Source organism: Mustela putorius, unplaced genomic scaffold (genome assembly GCF_011764305.1).
Source record: "Mustela putorius furo isolate JIRA1106 unplaced genomic scaffold, ASM1176430v1.1 tig00003853_pilon_pilon_pilon, whole genome shotgun sequence".
Lineage (NCBI taxonomy): Eukaryota > Metazoa > Chordata > Mammalia > Carnivora > Mustelidae > Mustela > Mustela putorius.
The window spans coordinates 71,232,763-71,251,864 of record NW_025422005.1 but is presented as its reverse complement, the minus strand read 5'-3'; the positions used below and the strand labels follow the sequence as shown (position 1 = coordinate 71,251,864).

General features: G+C 35.8%; 1 protein-coding gene across 2 annotated transcripts in view; it reads left to right on the top strand.

The window, feature by feature from the left end:
- Positions 1 to 19,102, top strand: part of SYDE2 (synapse defective Rho GTPase homolog 2) — a 48,199-nt gene that overhangs the window by 8,806 nt on the left and 20,291 nt on the right. For both annotated transcript variants that reach the window (XM_004752677.3, XM_045064799.1), the window contains exons 2-4: positions 1,482 to 2,153; positions 9,007 to 10,109; positions 14,561 to 14,687. In XM_004752677.3, coding sequence (XP_004752734.2) covers positions 1,482 to 2,153; positions 9,007 to 10,109; positions 14,561 to 14,687 — 1,902 coding nt within the window. The remainder of the gene's footprint in view (positions 1 to 1,481; positions 2,154 to 9,006; positions 10,110 to 14,560; positions 14,688 to 19,102) is intronic.

Below are 19,102 nucleotides of genomic sequence, written 5' to 3'. Positions count from 1 at the left end.
CACTGATATACAGTAGGCACTCAGGAAATAAATGCATAATAGGCATTCATGGGCGCTTCCTTGCCTTTTGAGTCCTGGTCTGTTCCTGCCTCTGGAACTAGTTGAACTTGAAATGCAGTTTGTGTTGGAGGGTTTTTAAAAATATTTATATATATAATTTTTTAAAATTAATTGCTTGGTTGGATAAAAATTAGAATAAAAAAAGACAAGTTTACATTTTTTTATATATATATATATTTTTTTTTTTTAAATTTTTTATTTTTTATAAACATATATTTTTATCCCCAGGGGTACAGGTTACATTTTTTAAGGGATTTTTGTTCAGTAGACGGAGGTTACTGAAAGCCTTGATGATGTATGAACCTAATTTTTTGGTTGTTATTAAGCTCCTCATACTACTCCTTTACTACTCTGTTATTAGGGTATTATATTGTATTTGCTATAATACTAATATGAATCAATCATATGCATACTTAAAGTAGATAAACTATAATTCCATCATTTATAAACCTAGCATGACCTTAAATTTTTAGAAAGGTGGTTTTGTCTGTTTTTCTGTGTTTAATGAATTGGTATTATGGTGTATATTTAACTTATTGAGCGTCATTGAAGCCTGCTTTATGCAGTTCTTTGGATATGTTCCTCTTTATATGGAATTAATGTTATGTATACATTTTTAGAGCCTTATTTCATTATATTAACACAAACACATAACAAGTATTTGATGACCCTCATTGGACTATGAATTTTTTAAGGGTAGGAACTATTTTGTTCATTCTTATGTTCTTGCTCCTTAAGTTTGTGCCTGGCCAGTAATGAGAGCTGGTTGTATTTACTGTGAGACAAGATATCTGGTTCTAAACTAAAGCCTTCTTAAGGGATTTTTATTTTTAATTTTGCCCTAGGTATTTAGAGCTTAAACCCTGCATAAAATGCTACTGCATAACTATATGATTGGGAAATAGATGTTATGCTGAAATTTCAGTAATCAGGAAAGCATTTAGTATTAAGTAAGCCACACTTATTTTTAAAGATTTACTCAAAGTTCATCTTTGTATGAGAAAGTAGAAATATTACTTATGTCTTCTAAAGATTTCTGGACCTTGTAGTGAGTTGGAAATTATTAAAAATATTAATTAAAGGCATACTGTGTACAAAACATTCCATGTAAGCTTTTTATAAAGTATGTTTTGCTTAGGGTAAGTCTTTGTGAGCCCTATCATGCGTATAAAGGCAGTCTTACAATTTATTCTTTTTCTCAGAGTTCTTATGTCACTTATACCAGTAGTCTAAATAATAGAAATTATTTTTAGGTGAAAAAGCCAAAATTCTTCGTGTTTCGTTTTAATCTCCAAATGTAATACTACTTTTCTATCTTTTTAAAAATATTGTTTTAATAACTGATTTCAAGTGACCTGTCTTTCATGGTATGCTAGGCATTACATCATTACATTCTACCATCTTTTTTCCCTTTGAAATAGATTTATTTGAAAATGTTTATGGGTCTTCAGTGAAGAGAAGAGAACTTGAAGACCTGAAGGATAATATTGGATTCAGAAGTCATAAGCCACTTAATAGCATCACTGTGTCAAAGAAACGCAATTGGCTATATCAGAGCACTCTGCGACCTTTTAATTTGGAAGAAGAAAATAAGAAATGCCAAGACTTAAGTCACTTATCCATCTCACCCAAACATCAGCTTTCACGACCTTTCTTCAAGTCGTCTGAAGAATACTGTACATATATGGTGTGTGATGCTACAGATTCTTCACCGTCACGAAACTGTTCTTTAGACTTTAATGAGGAAAATGATGCAGACGATGAGAGAGAAATATGGTACAACCCCATTCCTGAGGATGATGACTTTGGTATATCAAATGCTTTGAGTTTTGGTGAAGCGGACTCTCCTGTTCTGAAGTTTCCTACTGTTAGCTTGAGAGTGTTGTCTGGTAGTGACCTAATGAAAGCAGAGCAGTACACTGAAGACTTGCTGTGTTCTTCAGAACTCAGAAGCACACAGTCCAATGAAACGAATCCTGTAGATCCCATCCATTCCCCAGAGATCATGCAGCCATTCAAGCAAAGGGTTGGACACAAGACACAAGAAGGTATCATGGTAGAGGAGAGTCTCATGTTGAAATCTCCTTTTGCAGGTAAAGATATGTTTTCCTTTTCTTTTTCCATTTTTCAGTTCTTTGACAGTAGTTACAACTGAATATAGATGTCTATGATAGCCATGTACTTTTCCTTACAGTGTGAGTATATTTTCGTAAAAATAGAACTCAACAACACTTACAAACCTTTTTATATAAATGGTGGTTTAATTATTACTATCACAGACTTTGGTTTTGTAAGGGGTGAAGATGCTGGGGGAGTCCTACACCAACTCAGAGGATGTCTGTCCGTTGAGACAGTGAAAGAATGGAATCATAGGGAGTGGGAGAGGAAGATATATTCTTTTTTTAAAGATTTTATTTTTTTATTTGACAGACAGAGATCACAGGTAGGCAGAGAGGCAGGCAGAGAGAGAGGAAGGGAAGCAGGCCCCGTGCTGAGCAGAGAGCCCCGATGTGGGGCTGGATCCCAGGACCCTGAGACCCCGGGACCATGACCCGAGCTGAAGGCGGAGGCTTTAACCCACTGAGCCACCCAGGTGCCCCTAAATTTCTTTTTTTTTTTTTTTTTAAGATTTTATTTATTTATTTGACAGAGATCACAAGTAGGCAGAGAGGCAGGCAGAGAGAGAGGGGGAAGCAGGCTGCCCGCTGAACAGAGAGCCCGATGCGGGACTCGATCCCAGGACCCTGGGACCATGACCTGAGCCGAAGGCAGAGGCTTTAACCCACTGAGCTACCCAGGTGCCCCTGAGAAAGATATATTCTTTATATAAATCTGATTTTGCTTCATTCATTTACACCTAGCCTGGTTACAGCTGAAAAGTTGTATGTTCAATGCATTGGTAGTTATTACTTTATTGTTTCATGCCTACATTTCCTCATGAACAACTGAAAGGAAGAAGAGCAAAAGAAGTGAGATGTAAGTAAAGACCTTGGAAATAGGTGCAACAATAGTTATGGCACCTAGAAAGGAAATAATTGAAGTTTGATGCATATTAGGTTGAACTATATGAAATTGCTGAGATTCAACAGTTTCTGACCTGCAAAACATGGCATTTCATATAGTTCAACCTGATGGTTTTATTCTTCTTTGATTGCCTTGATTTTTTGATAGGCTTCTTTTCAAATTTGGTCCCAAACACACTACACAGGAAACAACATAAAACATATTTAGTTGCAGATACCAAATGTTTGATAAAAAGCAGTTCTGGTTTATATCAAGTCATTTTAATTTATAAAATTTAAATGAGGGACACCTGGGTGTCTCAACTGGTTAAGTATCTGACTTTGGCTCAGGTCATGATCTCAGGGTCCTGGGATTGAGTCCTGAATCCAGCTCTGCAGGGAGCGTTGAGTCTGCTTGTCCCTCCCCCCAACTCATGCTCTCCCTCTCTCAACTGGATAAATAAGAAAAAAAATCTAAAAAAAAATTCCAAGTGATACAGAATATTCCTAGATGTGGTGTATAGCAGGTGCTGGCAGTACCTCGTCCACATCCTTTGTGTTTTATTGCTTATTTAGAAGGAAACCGCCTACTTCCAGCCATCAGTATCTGCTCTCTGCTTAAGGACTCTGGGAGTTTAGGGAATTTCTCTGCAGGGCAGCCTGGGAGTGCCCCTGAACCAGTGACTGACAGGAGTTGGTGTAGGGCTACTTCAGCTCTCTCCCTCCTTGAGTGCCATAATTCAACATTGTTTCCCAGAGTTTTCTCTGAAGTTAAGCACCATAGTAGTAGCAGGCTTGATAATTCTTGGATTTTCCCCTGAATTTTTTCACCTCTTGCTAGTAGTTCTGTACTTTACAAATAAACTACTTGCATTTGAATCTTTTCCTCAGGGATATGAGGAGGTGGAGTGGATGTTATATTGATAAGAGAACAAGTGAGTTAAAAAACAGTATGTACTGTTACTAATATGTACTAATATGATATTAGTTTTTTGAAAGAAACACTGAGAAGTTACACTGGAAATATTAAGTAACTACCCCCTCCCCCCACCATGGTGGGATTGAAGGTAATAAAAAATTTTGTGTGTGTGCATTCCTATTTGTAGATTGACTTTTCAGCATGAGTTTGTGGTTTTTTGTTTTTTGGTTTTTTTTGTAATCTGGATGGAGAGAGAAATAAATGCGATATAATATCATAGTTTGGAAGGCAGTTTGTGATTAGGGTGGAGTGGTAGGGAAGGCTTAAAGGAGTATGGCAGAGAGTGGCGGATTGGTATGGTCAGAAAAGGCAAAAGGGTACAGGAATAAGTGGGAAGTTAGAAAGCCAGTGTCTGTAAAGTGATACGTACTTTGATTTAAGTTACTTGTCTGTAAATTTTATTATTTTATGTTTGTGGCAAATTGTGAACCTGGGAAGACCAACAGACATTACAAAAACAAAAAACCCCCAAACTTGAAAGTATGGTAGGATTGTCATTTATGTCTCCTTTCTCACTATTATTCTTCTCTTTAACATATTATTAAAATATAAGCACTATTAAATATGACCAAAAGAAATATCTATTTATTTATTTATAAATATTCACTTATTTATTTTAGAGAGAGAGCTCACGCTCTGGTGGGGGGGTGGTGGAGGAAAGGGGCAGAGGGAGAGGAAGATAAGCAACAAGCAGACTTTCCACCGAACAAGGAGTCCAACACGGGGCTCGATTCCAGGACCCTGAGATCATGACCTGAGCCAAAATGAAGAACTGGACAGTTAACCAACTGAACAATCCAGGCACCCACCGAAGGGCATATTTAGATAATTTATTTACATGTCATCTTTTTAAAATTTGATCAGAAAGGTCACCTAAGGTAATGTTTTCTTTAGCAGTATTAACAGAGAACTGTTGAGAAATAGGCAAGGAGAATGGTTGAATTTTAAAATAATTTTATTGTCAAGAAATAGGAAAGAAAAAAAAATGAATGACAACTTTTTAATCATCGTAACACAATTATGATTTGTTTTTTGTCTCTCAAGTTACATGTATACATGCATCTTTAACTAGTTGCAATCATTAGCATGCTGATTTTGGTTTTTGATATTTTCACTTGGTATTTTCATCTTGTATTGTACATGTAGATTAACATTATTGTTTGCCAGTTTTGTAGCATTTAATTGGGTTGATGTGTCCAGATCTACATGCTGGGTGTTAATAGATTGTTTCTACTACTAATGGAGTGATGTTCATCATATTCTATTTTACTTAATTAGGATTAATTACTAGTAGTACTACTGGGTTTTTATGGCTGTTAACTGTTACATGTAATTCCTGTATTATAGTTCCTAAAAGATTTACCAACTTACAGACAACTAACAATTGGTTGGTTGAGTAAATTCATTTATTCAGCCATCACTCAGTTTCTGCTGTGTGCCAGTTAATGTTTTAGGTGCTGAAGGAATGTGCCAGGTTCACTAGATTCTAGCCTGGCCCATGAATTTATAAGGATTTCCATTTTGTACTTTTCCTTTATAGCTAGTCTGTGATTTGATTAGTGTAATATTGGTTTAATTTTCAGCAGTTATTGAGTTTGGTAATATTTCAGCTCTTTTACAGAAACAGAGCATTTTAATAAATTGCCTTGTCTACAGCAGAAATTGTTAATTTACCCAGTTCATTTTAATAATTAGTTAAGGACTTAAGTAAGAAATATTTAATGCGCTATGTGTAGAAAAAGTCAGAATGTTAAATTACCTCCTTAATAATGTAAAACAAACCTAGAGCAATTTAATATACTGGGTAGCATTTTAAGCCATGACAAAATAGATTATAGACTACAGCAGGAATCCAATTACTATAGAATGTTTTAGGCCAGTAAACCAGTAGACTTGTACTACAATTTATAGTACAAGGGAATGCTTTGTCTAGTTTGTCAAACACTCCATTTCTTACTAGTTGCTTACAGAAAAGCCCAGCAGGCGTACTTAAAATAGTCCTTTCTCTATAAAGAAACCACTTCTTTGTCATTAGGACACATAAAGAGGGGTGGAGGGAGATTATATTAATTCTTTAAAGAAAGGTCATTTAATCTATTGATTTTTGAAATGAATTAATACTTTTTTTGGTCATCTTAATTGTAAAATGTATTACATAAAGTGGTCTCTGATATGAGGGTCATTGGAGATCTTTGTAAGGAATAGTTAGATGAAATGTGAAAAATTGATTTAAATTTTAAATCGTTTAAATAATAGTTTGTTTGTTTGTTTGTTTGTTTCTTTCTTTCTTCTTTCTTTCTTTAAAGCTCTAGACCTAACTCTGAGATCAAGAGTCACAGGTTCTCCTGACAGAGAACTAGGCATCCCTAGATAGTTTCTTTAAAGGAACAGTTTAAACTTACATTAGATTTTAGAAGATAGTTTCATTTTACTTTATTAGTTTAAAGCCTTAAACAGGAACAGTTTCAAATTTTAAAATAAAATTTATTAGTCTATACATTTTAAAAATTTACATATTTATTTGAGAGCGAGAGATGCAGTATAAGCAGGGTGAGAAGCAGAGGGAGAGGGAGAAGCTGACTCCTTGCTGAGCAGGACTCTGAGATCATGACCTCAGCCACAGGTAGATGCTTCACAGACTAAACCATCCAGGTGCCCTGATATATATATATATATATATATATATATATATATATATATATATATATATTAAACTGGGGGATTGAGAATGTGAGGTTAAATAGAATATTTTAACTTCTTTCTTTTTTTTTTTTAAGATTATTTATTTATTTATTTGACAGGGAGAAAGATAGCGAGAGAAGGAACACAAGCAGTGGAAGTGGGAGAGGGAGAAGCAGGCTTCCCGCCAAGCTGGGAGCCTGATGTGGGGCTTGATCCCAGGACCCTAGGATTATGACCTGAGCCGAAGGCAGACGCTTAGCATCTGAGCCACCCAGGCGCCCTGGAATATTTTAACTTCTTAATAATAGTTGAGAAAAGGTCATTAAAAATAAATGTAATGTGTATGTATAGATGAAAAAATGTTTAGAAGGATGGAAGGGCTCTAAAGTATAGTATTTAAGAATATAGACTTTGAAAGCCTATGCTTAGATTTGAATCGTTCCTGTTTCTGCCACTTACCAGCTTTGGGATCTTACACATATCAGGCAGCCCTGTGTATGAAGTCTTTATCTGCAGAATGGGATGCTAGTGGTATCTTAACTCATAAGGCTATTTCAAGAATTAAATGAGGATCATTGCATATGAAGTTTTAAATTAATTTTTCATACTTTTTCTAGCTCAATAAATGGTCAGTATTATATATATTAGCAATTTAATATTAAACAACTTTTAATATTATTTTGACCAATTATTTTTGACCACAGTATTTTCAATGGCTAATCTCTTGGTAGTGCAGTTTAGGCTAGTCACTTTATTTGTATTTCTTTGTATCTTTTAAAAACTTACTTTCACATTCAGAAAAAAATAAAACTATTTTTGTGAAGAGAATTTAGAAAGAGTTCAATCCTTTACTCTTCATGAAAATGAGAATTATAAGAAAACTTCTTTATGTCTCTGTACTGTCATTGAATATATTGAAATTACAAGGAAAGACCCTAAGTTAGCTTTTGAAGTTCTAGGGAGTTACTGTATATAAATAATATAAGAAGTGTCTTTATAGTTTTAAAAATTAATTAATTAGCTTTATGACATTCAATATTCAGTTATTCTTTTTTTAGTGTATTATTTTTTAAAGATTTTGTTTATTAGAGAGAGAGCGTGCACAAGTGGGGGAGGGAAAGGGGCAAGCAGATGGTGCTGAGCAGGGAGTTCCAGGTGAAGCTCAGTCTCATGACCCTGAGATCATGACCTGAACCGAAATCAAGAGTTGGACACCCAACTGACTGAGCCAGCCAGGCGCCCCTCAATATTCAGTTATTCTTGATTCACTAAAGTTCATTTTTTGTAATCTTCCGTGGCATGTTTTATTAGAACATTAGAATGAAGAAGGGCTCTGAGTTGTCAAAATTATAAATTTTATTTGGTTTTTAAAGTTTTTTAAAAACCAGTCATGCTACATGATAAAGTTTAGTTTTTAGAGGATTGTAAATAGAAGAAATGTTTTTTTGGGGAACCTGGATGGCTCAATCAGTTAGGCATCTTCCTACTGTTAAGGTCATGATCCCAGGACTGATCCTGGATGGATCCAGGATCCAGCCAGCTTTGCATCATCTGGCTTCCCTGCTTGGCAGGGAATCTATCCGAGGTGGTTTTAAATCCTCAGCACCATAGAAATGCACACTCCCTGCTTCTACTCACTTGTTCTCCCTCTCTCTCAAGTAAATAAATTTTTAAAAATCTTTTTTTTAAAAAAAGAAGTGTTCTTTTATTAGAGTAGGATTTCTAAATAAACATTAAAATAGGAAATATGTTAAAATAAACAAGTATTAATATGCCAAAATAGGAAGCTTTCCTAGTTTCCTCTGATACCCATTGTTTATGGTTATAAAATAACATAATCCCTGAATTATACTGCAGTGGGAAAGATTTTAAAGGAATCTATGTTACCCTTCCTCCAAACCTTTAGAATAGAAAAGCGGGTGGAGATGGAGATGCTTTTTTTCTGCTGTAAGCTATTTGGAACCCCCCCCTTTTTATTTAAGATTTTATTTTTAAGTAATCCCTACATCCAATATGGGGCTCAAACTTAACAACACTGAGGTCAAGAGTTGCATACTCAACCAACTGAGCCATCCAGGCACCCCTGGAAATCCTTAATACTCTGTTTGTAAGTGGTAATGGAGATTTACTTAAACTTGCTTATATAACTAACTAAATCTCCCCAATGAGACGAAACGAGAGAAAAAAAAAAATCTGTCCATATGAGAGTTTGTTTAATCGATGATTTATAAGGCAGGAATCAGAAAATATCACCTTATAATTTCTTTTTTTTTTTTTTTAAAGGTCCTGGGAGCCTTGCTGCTACAAATAAGACTGAATTGGGAGTGCCAGAACCATCTTCTCTAAGCCCTAGCCCTGTGAAAAAAAATAGCTCAATTAACTGGTCTTTCCCAGATAAAATAAAATCTCCACGAACTGTGAGGAAACTTTCTATGAAAATGAAAAGGTTGCCAGAACTTAGCCGAAAGCTGAGCGTTAGAGGAACTTTGAATCACACGAACAGTCCAGATAATACCCCTTCTCTGTCTAAATGTAACTGTCAGGAAATTCATCATACTGATATTCTCCCTTCTGGGAACACAACCACAGCTGCGAAGAGGAATGTTATAAGTCGGTACCACTTGGATACCAGCGTATCTTCTCAGCACAGCTACCAGAAGAAAACATTTATGAGTTCTAAGTATTCTTGTAAAGGCGGTTATCTCAGTGATGGAGATTCACCTGAACTTATAACTAAATCTATCAAACATGGATCTGAAAACAAATTTGGAAAGGGAAAAGAAATAACTCCAAACAGTTGTAGCAAGAGTGAAATAGACATTGATGCTTTCAGACATTATAGTTTTTCTGACCAACCTAAATGTTCACAGTACATATCTGGGCTCATGAGTGTGCATTTCTATGGTGCTGAGGATTTAAAACCACCTCGGATAGATTCAAAAGATGTCTTCTGTGCAATTCAGGTAGATTCAGTAAACAAAGCAAGAACCGCTTTGCTCACGTGTCGGACAACATTTTTAGACATGGATCATACTTTCAACATAGAAATTGAAAATGCACAGCATTTGAAATTAGTAGTGTTCAGTTGGGAACCGACTCCAAGAAAAAATCGAGTGTGTTGTCATGGAACTGTTGTTCTCCCCACTTTATTCAGAGTGACAAAGACACATCAGTTGGCTGTCAAACTTGAGCCCCGAGGTCTTATTTATGTGAAAGTGACTCTTCTGGAACAGTGGGAGAATTCTCTTCATGGGCTGGATATAAATCGAGAACCAGTAATATTTGGTGTTGATATTCGAAAAGTTGTAGAGAAAGAAAATATAGGGCTGATGGTGCCACTCCTGATACAAAAATGTATTATGGAAATTGAGAAGAGAGGCTGTCAGGTATTATTTCACTCTTTCTCTACTACCTCCTTATCAATTTATTTACCTTAATTAATTAGATTTATAGTAAGTCTTCAGGGAAGGAATTCAAGGTGAGGTTAAAAGAAATCCAATTTAGACATTTTCTCATTCCTGTTTTTAAATTTTTATTCCATGACTGTTTAGCATATAATTCATACTTTCACCTGTGTTGTCAGTGAGCAACTGAGAACATGCTAGATCGTTCCACAGTTTCAAGTTCTGAGGCAGAGCTATTTGGGCCTTACACCTCTGTATCAGGATTGCTTTACAATGGCATTCCTAGGAAAAGCCAGAGCTGATAAGATAGCCAAAGACTGATTCATTTAAGGAATACTTCTGCCTGGTTTGACATTCTCATGGCACAGAGTTCCAACAGTGAATCTTAAAACCCCACTTTGCTCCTAAAACTAACTCCCTGCCCTTATTCTCTCCTCTCCCTCGTCTCACCCTTCAGGATGCACAAGCTTGTCTGTCTCTGAACTTTGGGATAGCATGGAGGATGAAGAGAGGTCCTATTAATAACATTTCTCATTCCCTTTTCCTTTTAAATAAGAAGGTTAAATAAATAAATAAGAAGGTAAAAGCAGCCCATTAAAACAGACAAAAACTCTGGCATTACACGTAATCAGATCTGTAATATTAACCAGTTTAATAGACCTTATCTTTCTTTATTTTCATGAATACATGTGGACTATGACAACGAAAAACAGCATATCACTGAGGGTATTATTCTGAGGTACAAGTAATTGCTTAAATTCAAAAATTAAGTCTAATGTCAGTATTTCTGAGGTATTTCTGCTTTAGGGCTATCAGAATTTATGACACTGATTGAAAGCATCAAGGGTAAATATCACCAAGTCTGAACTATGATTTCTTTATATAAGAAAAGATTTAAAAATCACTCACCCTGGACCTGATGTGGAAACTACGGAAAGGTGTAAGTGAGTTAGTGAGGTTTTGTATTAAAGATGCAGGAAACAGGTACTGGTTTCTCCTCCATTATTAATTAGCTGGGTGACGTTGGGCAAGTCAGTTAATCTCTGTGGGTCTTATTTGCTGATTATCTATAAAAACAGATGATGCAGCTTTCTGAAGGTGAGAGGTAGGAGGGATATCTGATCTTTTGAAACCTGTTCTTAGATATATTATTCAGATTGAGTTTATGTTGTCTATATGAGATTGAAGCCTTTAGTTTCCAATGTAACTTTTGGTCTGGTTACTTTTTCTTAAGGTTCTCTGTTTTTCTCCCACAACTTTTTTTTTTTTTTTTTTTTGGCTAGGATGTAGAGAGATGTAGAGGGGTCAGAGATTAGGGGGACTGTGAAGCTAATTATTAAACAGAAACTTTCACAATTGAGTATTAAAACAAGTAGCTCAAATAGCACTGTACTTCTGCACTCTTTTCTGAAATATTTTATAAAGAATGGATATATGACTGTTGTAACTTTTTTAAATACTAAGAAAACATTTTTAGCAATGCTTTTTATTTCTATACTTTAAGTTTAGAAATAGTTATTTTAATGAGGAATAATTTCCTGTGATGGGGCACCTGAGTAGCTCAGTTGGTTAAGCATCTGCCTTCAGGTCAGATTCTGCTCTGAGTCCTGGGATCCAGTCCTGCATTGGTCTCCCTGCTCAGTGGGGAGTCCCCTTTGCCCTCTCCTTCCCCCTGCTTCTGCTCTCTCTCTCAAATAAATAGATAAACTCTTTAAAAATAGTGTATTAAAAAAAAGAATTGCCTGTGAACTAAAAAGTAAAATTTAAAGTAGTGCATTTGGAACTGCAGTTTTTATTTTATTTTATTTTTTAAAAGTATTTTATTTATTTATTTGACAGAGATCACTAGTAGGCAGAGAGGCAGAGAGAGAGGAGGAAGCAGGCTGAGAGCCCGATGTGGGGCTCGATCCCAGTCCCTGGGATCACCACCTGAGCCGAAGGCAGAGGCTTTAACCCACTGAGCCATCCAGGCGCCCCTGGAACTGCAGTTTTTAAACACTTTCTTTGGTTTTGTTTCTTTTGCTCCCCCCCCCCCAGCCCCAACATACATAGAAAGAGGCTTATTGTGTCTGTTATTTTATGGACTTGCACACGGCTTAGATTTTGTTTACCTTTTTAGTCAGTAATTATTCTTGTTTTTGTTACCATGAACATGAGGTTTCAACAGTCATACAAGAGTAGTTTGTGGCATCTTGCAAATGCTTTGACGACTACTACCACCTACCCCCCTGCTTCCAATGGGAAAAACTATGGTGGAAATCATACTCATGGTTGATCCAGTACAGATTCTCTATAGAGACATCAACCATGTACTTCAAGTGTTTGATTCAAGAAGTCAGCATCTGAAGTTGGGGATAATATCCTAAGGTATCCTTTCCTTGAAATATATATGTTAGATTTCTATCTTCCTTTATTCACCTTTTGGAATAGCATGTTCCCTTAATTTTTTACTACTGAAATAATGCTTTCTTCAATTGATTCTATGTTCATCTCGTTCTCAGGTTGAAGGGGATATATCCTTATTAGGGAATTTTGTGACACTTAAGTGTGCCCACACCAGAAGGGTCTACTCAAGTTAGTTTCTTCTAATGTGATAACATTTTAATATTTTAGTTTTATTTCCTGGGTTATCTATGGTTCTGCCATGTCTTGTGAGATGTGACCAGTGTAGGACATGGATAAGAGTAGGAAATTTACTTCTCAGTATGTTCCTTAGTTTCCCATACTACGTTGATCCTTTTGAATGTAGCACCACCTTGCATTACCTTCTCTTAAAAACAGTTTCAGGTTCCTGGGGTGCCTGGGTGGCCCAATCAGTTAACCATCGGACTGTTGAGTTAGGCTCAGGTCATGATCTGTAGGGTCATGAGATCAAGCTTCATGCTGGGCTCTGCACTCAGCGGGGAGTTGGCTTCCCTCCTCCCTCTCCCTTTGTCCTTGGCCTTGCTCGCATGCACGCACTCTCTCTCAAATAAATAAACAAAACAAAACAAAACAAAACAAAAATCTTGTAGGTTCCTTACTGTCTTCCAAAAATTTTTAATAGCTTATCATCTCCAATATTTTGGGTAACATTTCTTTGTATCTATGAGTGACACTTTCCTATATCAAGACCCACCTTCTGTATTCTACCAGTTATGTAATGACTTGGAGAGGTTTGTGTCACAAGTGCACCTGGAAATTTCATTTGTGTACGCCTTCTCCTAGATTGTTTATAAGATCTTAAAGTGATTCCTAGTTCATATCCTTGAGGATCTTCATTGTTTATTTTTACTTTATTTCTGTCTCGAAATAATGTCTTTATAACTTCCTTCAATTCAAAGTGATTCAGCTTCCTAAATAGTGTTTGATGTGGAGGTATAGTTAATAATCACTTATTTTTTTGAAGAGTTTTTTTTTAATTTGTTTTTTGTTTTTTAAACTCTGATTGCTTCATCAGACATGTTTTCTCCTCACAGGTATCATATTGATTTCCTCTCAGTGAGTTTATAGGGAGCTTCCTGAGACTTAATATTTTATCTCCTGTATGAATGAACAGTGTTAAATCTTCTTAAAATAAATCTTTTTAGTGTAGGTTGAGGGGAGGGTGGATCTTACATATATTTTGAACTAAAAGTTTTATTTTACCTTAATATATTATTTTAATTGAATTTCCTTTATTTTTATTTATTTATTTTTTTAAAAAGATTTTATTTTATTTGACAGAGAGAGATCACAAGTAGGTAGAGAGGCAGGCAGAGAGAAAGAGGTGGAAGAGCCTGATGCGGGGCTCGATCCCAGGACCCTGAGATCATGACCTGAGCCGAAGGCAGAGGCTTTAACCCACTGAGCCACCAGGCACCCCAAATTTCCTTTATTTTTAATCAGTTGACTTAGTAAGTTAAAAAAAAATTCCAAGTTTGCTTTTATTTCATCCCTAGAATATTTTATTTTTCCTGGTAAGGTAACGCAAATAGTATACTGGAATCTTATTTCAAGTATGTACTTTTTTTTGGATAAATAAACTGAGATTTAAAGAGAGTAAATAACTTGCCCCAAATCACTAAGCAGGGAGTGATAGAGTGGTCCTTTTGGAATCTAAAACTCTCGTTTAACCACTGTGCTGTATTTCTTCAGTTTAGAGCGAAAGATGTGAAAGGGCACAACCTTGGGCATAGTGGTTGAGCATATAAAACTAAAGTGAAGGGCTTGTATCTTAAGGTAGATAGCACTACAGAAATCATAGTATATTATTTGGATTTAAATGAAAGAATAAAATGCTTTTATTCAACTGATGAATATAGTCTATGGTGAGATTTCGAAAGCTGAGGTATTTTTAATTAAATGTCATCAGAACATATTTGATTACCAATTTCATGTGACTTCTACATTTTGTGCTATTGTATTTTCTCTTTATCAAATTTACCCTAATATGGCCATAATTTCATTTCTAGGTGGTAGGCCTGTATCGATTATGTGGTTCAGCAGCAGTCAAGAAAGAACTTCGAGAGGCTTTTGAGAGAGATAGCAAAGCTGTTGGTCTGTGTGAAAACCAGTACCCAGATATAAATGTAATAACAGGTAATAAATGTTTTTTATTCTTTGTACACATTCTGGAAAGACTACATCTGTAGGAAAAGGAATTGAGATACTATTTTGTAGCCCAAATTGAATTGGGTTTTATTCTGAAGTCTTGTTTTCCTTCCTTCACAGACATTACCGTGTTATATTCTATGGGGAGGTACCAAGGTGTGGTCCCTGCCCTTAAATAGGCAACAAATATTTGGGGAGTGGAGGTGGGAGTAAGACTTGCATTAAATTAGCTGTACTAGGTAGCAGAAGGAAAAGGGTACATTTTCTTCATAGAGGGATAAATAAAACACCATTAGAGTTCAGTTTGATTGGAGCTTAGGTCATGTAAAGGGCATTGACTATCTGGGTAGAGAATTCAGATAGGCAGAGGGGACCCATCAAAGATTTTTGAGCAGGGTAGTGAAATCTTTAGAGATAATCTTCTAATCTGGCAACTCAATGTGATGGATTAGAATTAGAAGAAATCAGAAGACAGAAAACCAGTCAGGAAGCCTTGGCAGTGGTCCCAGCTGAAGGAGTCTCATAGCAGTAACAACAGGAAGGAACAGATTTAAAAGGATATGAAGAAAGAGAGGGCCCAGCTAAGCATGGCTTGGATACCTGGTTGGTTAGGTACCATTTGCAGAAACTAAAAAGCTGAAAGGAGAGCTACTGCTTTTGGTGGAGAAATTTAAAGAAAGATTATGAATTGGGTTTCTTTTACATTGAATTTGAGGTGCTAGTAGTAGGAGATCTATGTGAAAATATCAGGCAAAGTAGAAAGTACAGTTTAGGAGAGAAATATAATCCAATATATAGCATTGAAAATATACTTCTAACACTCCTGAGACATGGGGGTGGAAGATGGCAATGTAAGGGTCATTGACCTGTATCGCCCTCGGCGCACAAGGACGACAAGAACCCTGGTTCAGACAAGAACCCTGGTTCGGATGCATCTTCTCTCTCTTCTATTTCCGCAAGTCTACACACTTATATATGCTTACATGACCAATCAGCGAGCAGGGTACAGGAGGTAGCGAATCAGGCTGTGCACCTAAACGAACAACTTCGCTAGCAACCAATGCTGTTTACTTCCTCTTTGGGCGTTCCGCTTAGTCTCACGAGGCAATCCTAACCTGGCAACTAGCCAGGCGCCATCTTTTAATGGCAGAGGCTGCCCTGGCCAGGGGCCTGCCTCCGACAGACCTGTAATTGTAATTAATGCCTTGCGATTGTCCATAAAGTTTGAAAAGATACGACCTTTGAGTCTCTCCAAACTTTGGAAGGCATGCAAAGAAAGAAAATCCAGCTAAAGACATTGAGAGGAAAAGAGTCAGAAAGTTTGGGAAACAAAAGACAACAGAGTTTAAGGAAAGGTGTGAGGCAGTGTCATTTGATTGAGAGCTTATAAGATGAGAACAGAAATAAGTCCTTTGAATTTGGCCGCTATAACATTGTTCAAAACTAGTGGATATCTTCAGGGATTATTGGCTTATAATTCTATGTTTGTTTTTGTTGTTGTTTTACTTTTTATTAGCAAATTTTTGAAGCATATACAAAAGTAGAGAGAACACTATGATAAACCCTCTTTATCTATCACCTGGCTTCCATGATCAACACATGATCAAACCTGTCTCTTTTATACCCCCCATATATTCTCCCCTAGACCTGGAGTATTTTGAAGTATATCTTGGATATCATATCCCTTCACCTATAGATGCTTTGGTATGGGGGTCTCCAGATCTTCTGGGTTATTTTGATAGTTCTCTCTTCTGTTAACTACCATTTCTTTCATGCTGTAATATTGTTTATGTATCTCTCTAATTTGATTTTTTATATCACATGCAGTTAATTGCTTAGGAGAGAATTTGAGGAAGGTGTAACTTGCACATATTAAAGAGATTTTTGTTGGTTAGAGTCCTTTAAAACTTACTTTTAGGATTGTTTCTTTTCATATAGATGAGGCTCCCAGTCTCTGAATGCTGAATGACTGTATTTTCATAATATTTAATATGTACTCTTAGATAATCAAAACTTTGATCCCAACCATTTTAAAAGAGACAACAAACCAAGCCACCTTTTCTTTCGTATACATTTTAACAAATCAGAAATACTGGATCCTTTTATTTTTGTAAAGGAAGAAAGTTTATCCTTTCTCTCTAAAAAAAAAAATGGATCATATCTACAAAAACGTAGAATTTTCCCCTTAATAATATGTGATTAAAATCAGCAAAGGACCCATTTTATGAATTCGTTAAAGGAAAATTTTATAAGTAGCAATTCCCAGGAAATTACACTCTATAACCCAGTGAAACGAGATTTTGCCTTGGTGGAGCATTATCTTAGAAATAAAAAGGAAATAAAAAATAAAAAATAAGAATATCAAATTTGTACAAATTAAAAAGGTGAATGATGTGGTTTATTTTGATTATTTGCTATGACAAGATCCTTAGAAATTTGTAGCATGTGCAGATGATATGAATAATAGATCATTGAATGAATATTAGATTTATAGCATTCTTTTCTAAAATTGAGAGTTTCCATAATTTATGAATTGGGCATTTTTTGGCTCTATTCTTTGTTTTCTTGCATTTCAGGAAAGCTGGGTTTTATTTTGTTTTGTTAAGATTTACTTATTTATTAGAGAGAGAGAGAGAGAATGGATGGGGGGAAGGAGAAGTGAGGGGAGAGAGAGAATCCCAAACTGACGCCACATTGGGTGTGGATCCCGACTCAGGGCTCTATCCCAGGACCCCAAGATCACTGCCTGAGCCAAAACTAAGAGTCGGGTGCTTAGCCAACTATGCCACCCAGGCACCCCAGGAAAGCTGTTGTTTTTTTTGTTTTTAAAAAGAACCGAGAACTATTTTCTTTCTTGATAAAGAGCAAAGGAAATGATTTAAAATTGAGAAATGTCATCGGAATTACAATAAATTATACACAGGGTCTCATTATGTCTCAGAAGAAAGGATGTTATTGATTTGGAGAATTGGCCAGTAATGATGTTGCCTAATGTGTTTGTTCCATGTAAACTCACATTTCTAAGTAAACTTTCGAATATAATTAACAGTTCAGTAGTTCTAAAAAATGAGCCATTAATAAAGCGAATAATAGAGTTTACTCACAGTTTAGTAGCTGGTTTGTCTGGCACACAGAATGAACTGTTCCAAACAAACCAGATTTTTCAAGGAAGTGCAAAATTTAAGGTATGAAATTTATTCATAGCCCTTTTTGGAGCTTATTTATCATAGGAACAATAGAAGCTATTAGAAAAGTAAAAATATTTATCATTTAGTGATTATTAGAAAAGAACATGCCTCCTGCAGAGGAAAATTTACCTGCCTTAGGTAAACTGTCTTCATATTTCAGTATTACATGATCGATATCTAAGTTCAGTACTTAAACGTTTATTTGACTGTGAATTTTTCTGATTTTAATTATTTTTAAATTATTCATTCTTTTATTTTCCCTTAAAAGAAAACTTGGTCAGAAGTAAACCCCAAATTATCTTTCAAACATTAGTAATTTTCTTCATTTGTGCATATTAAATAATACATTTTCCCATACCATATGTATTATATGTTCTCTGATCTCTGGCACATTAACTTTCAAATTATTTCTATTTTTTTTTTTAACCTGGATTGAACATAGACATTTAAAGGAATGCAAAACACTGAATGATCATAGATGTAACAATCGAAATATACTGAGGCAGTAACATCTGTGGAGTGTGACCAAAGTAAGTAGGAAGTTCAGAAAGAGTAAGTGAGGTAGGGTGGGTCAGATTAATGGACTTAAAAATTAATTTATAGCATTAACTTTAGGAAATGTCAGTGAGTCTATGTTCAAATCCATCTACTCTAATGTTTCTTTATTATCTATAGAAGTTTCACCTGAGAAAGATTCTCGTGGTCCTGTACTTGTATTTTCAGTATTCTTGTTCTGGTGAGTTAATTTTTTGTTATAGTAGGTGCTGATAGAGGATAAGGGCACTTTCTCAGGGGACAGTGTCTCACTTGGAGAATGAGTTTAATTAGATACTAATCTTCATAGTCCTGCCATTGCTTGTAGAAAAATGGTATCCATTCATCTAACCATCATATGTTGTATGTTACTATACACCAGACACTTTGCTAAGGCATTTGAAATACAACAATGTGTAAGAGATAATCCCTGTCCTCAAGAATACCAGTCTAAGGGGGAAGACAGAGTCAGAGATAGCTGATTATAATATATGAAGAGGAGCACTTAATAAATTGTGGGGAAATTAGGGAAAACTCGGTGGGAAAGGTGACTCCTCAGCTAACTTAAAGGGTGAACTGGACTTAGCCAGCGGGAGTTGGAGGAGAGCAATCTATTAGCAAAAACCTGGGAGACGGCGAGCTACATGATTTGCAGTACTTGCTTTAAAGAGAAAAGCATCA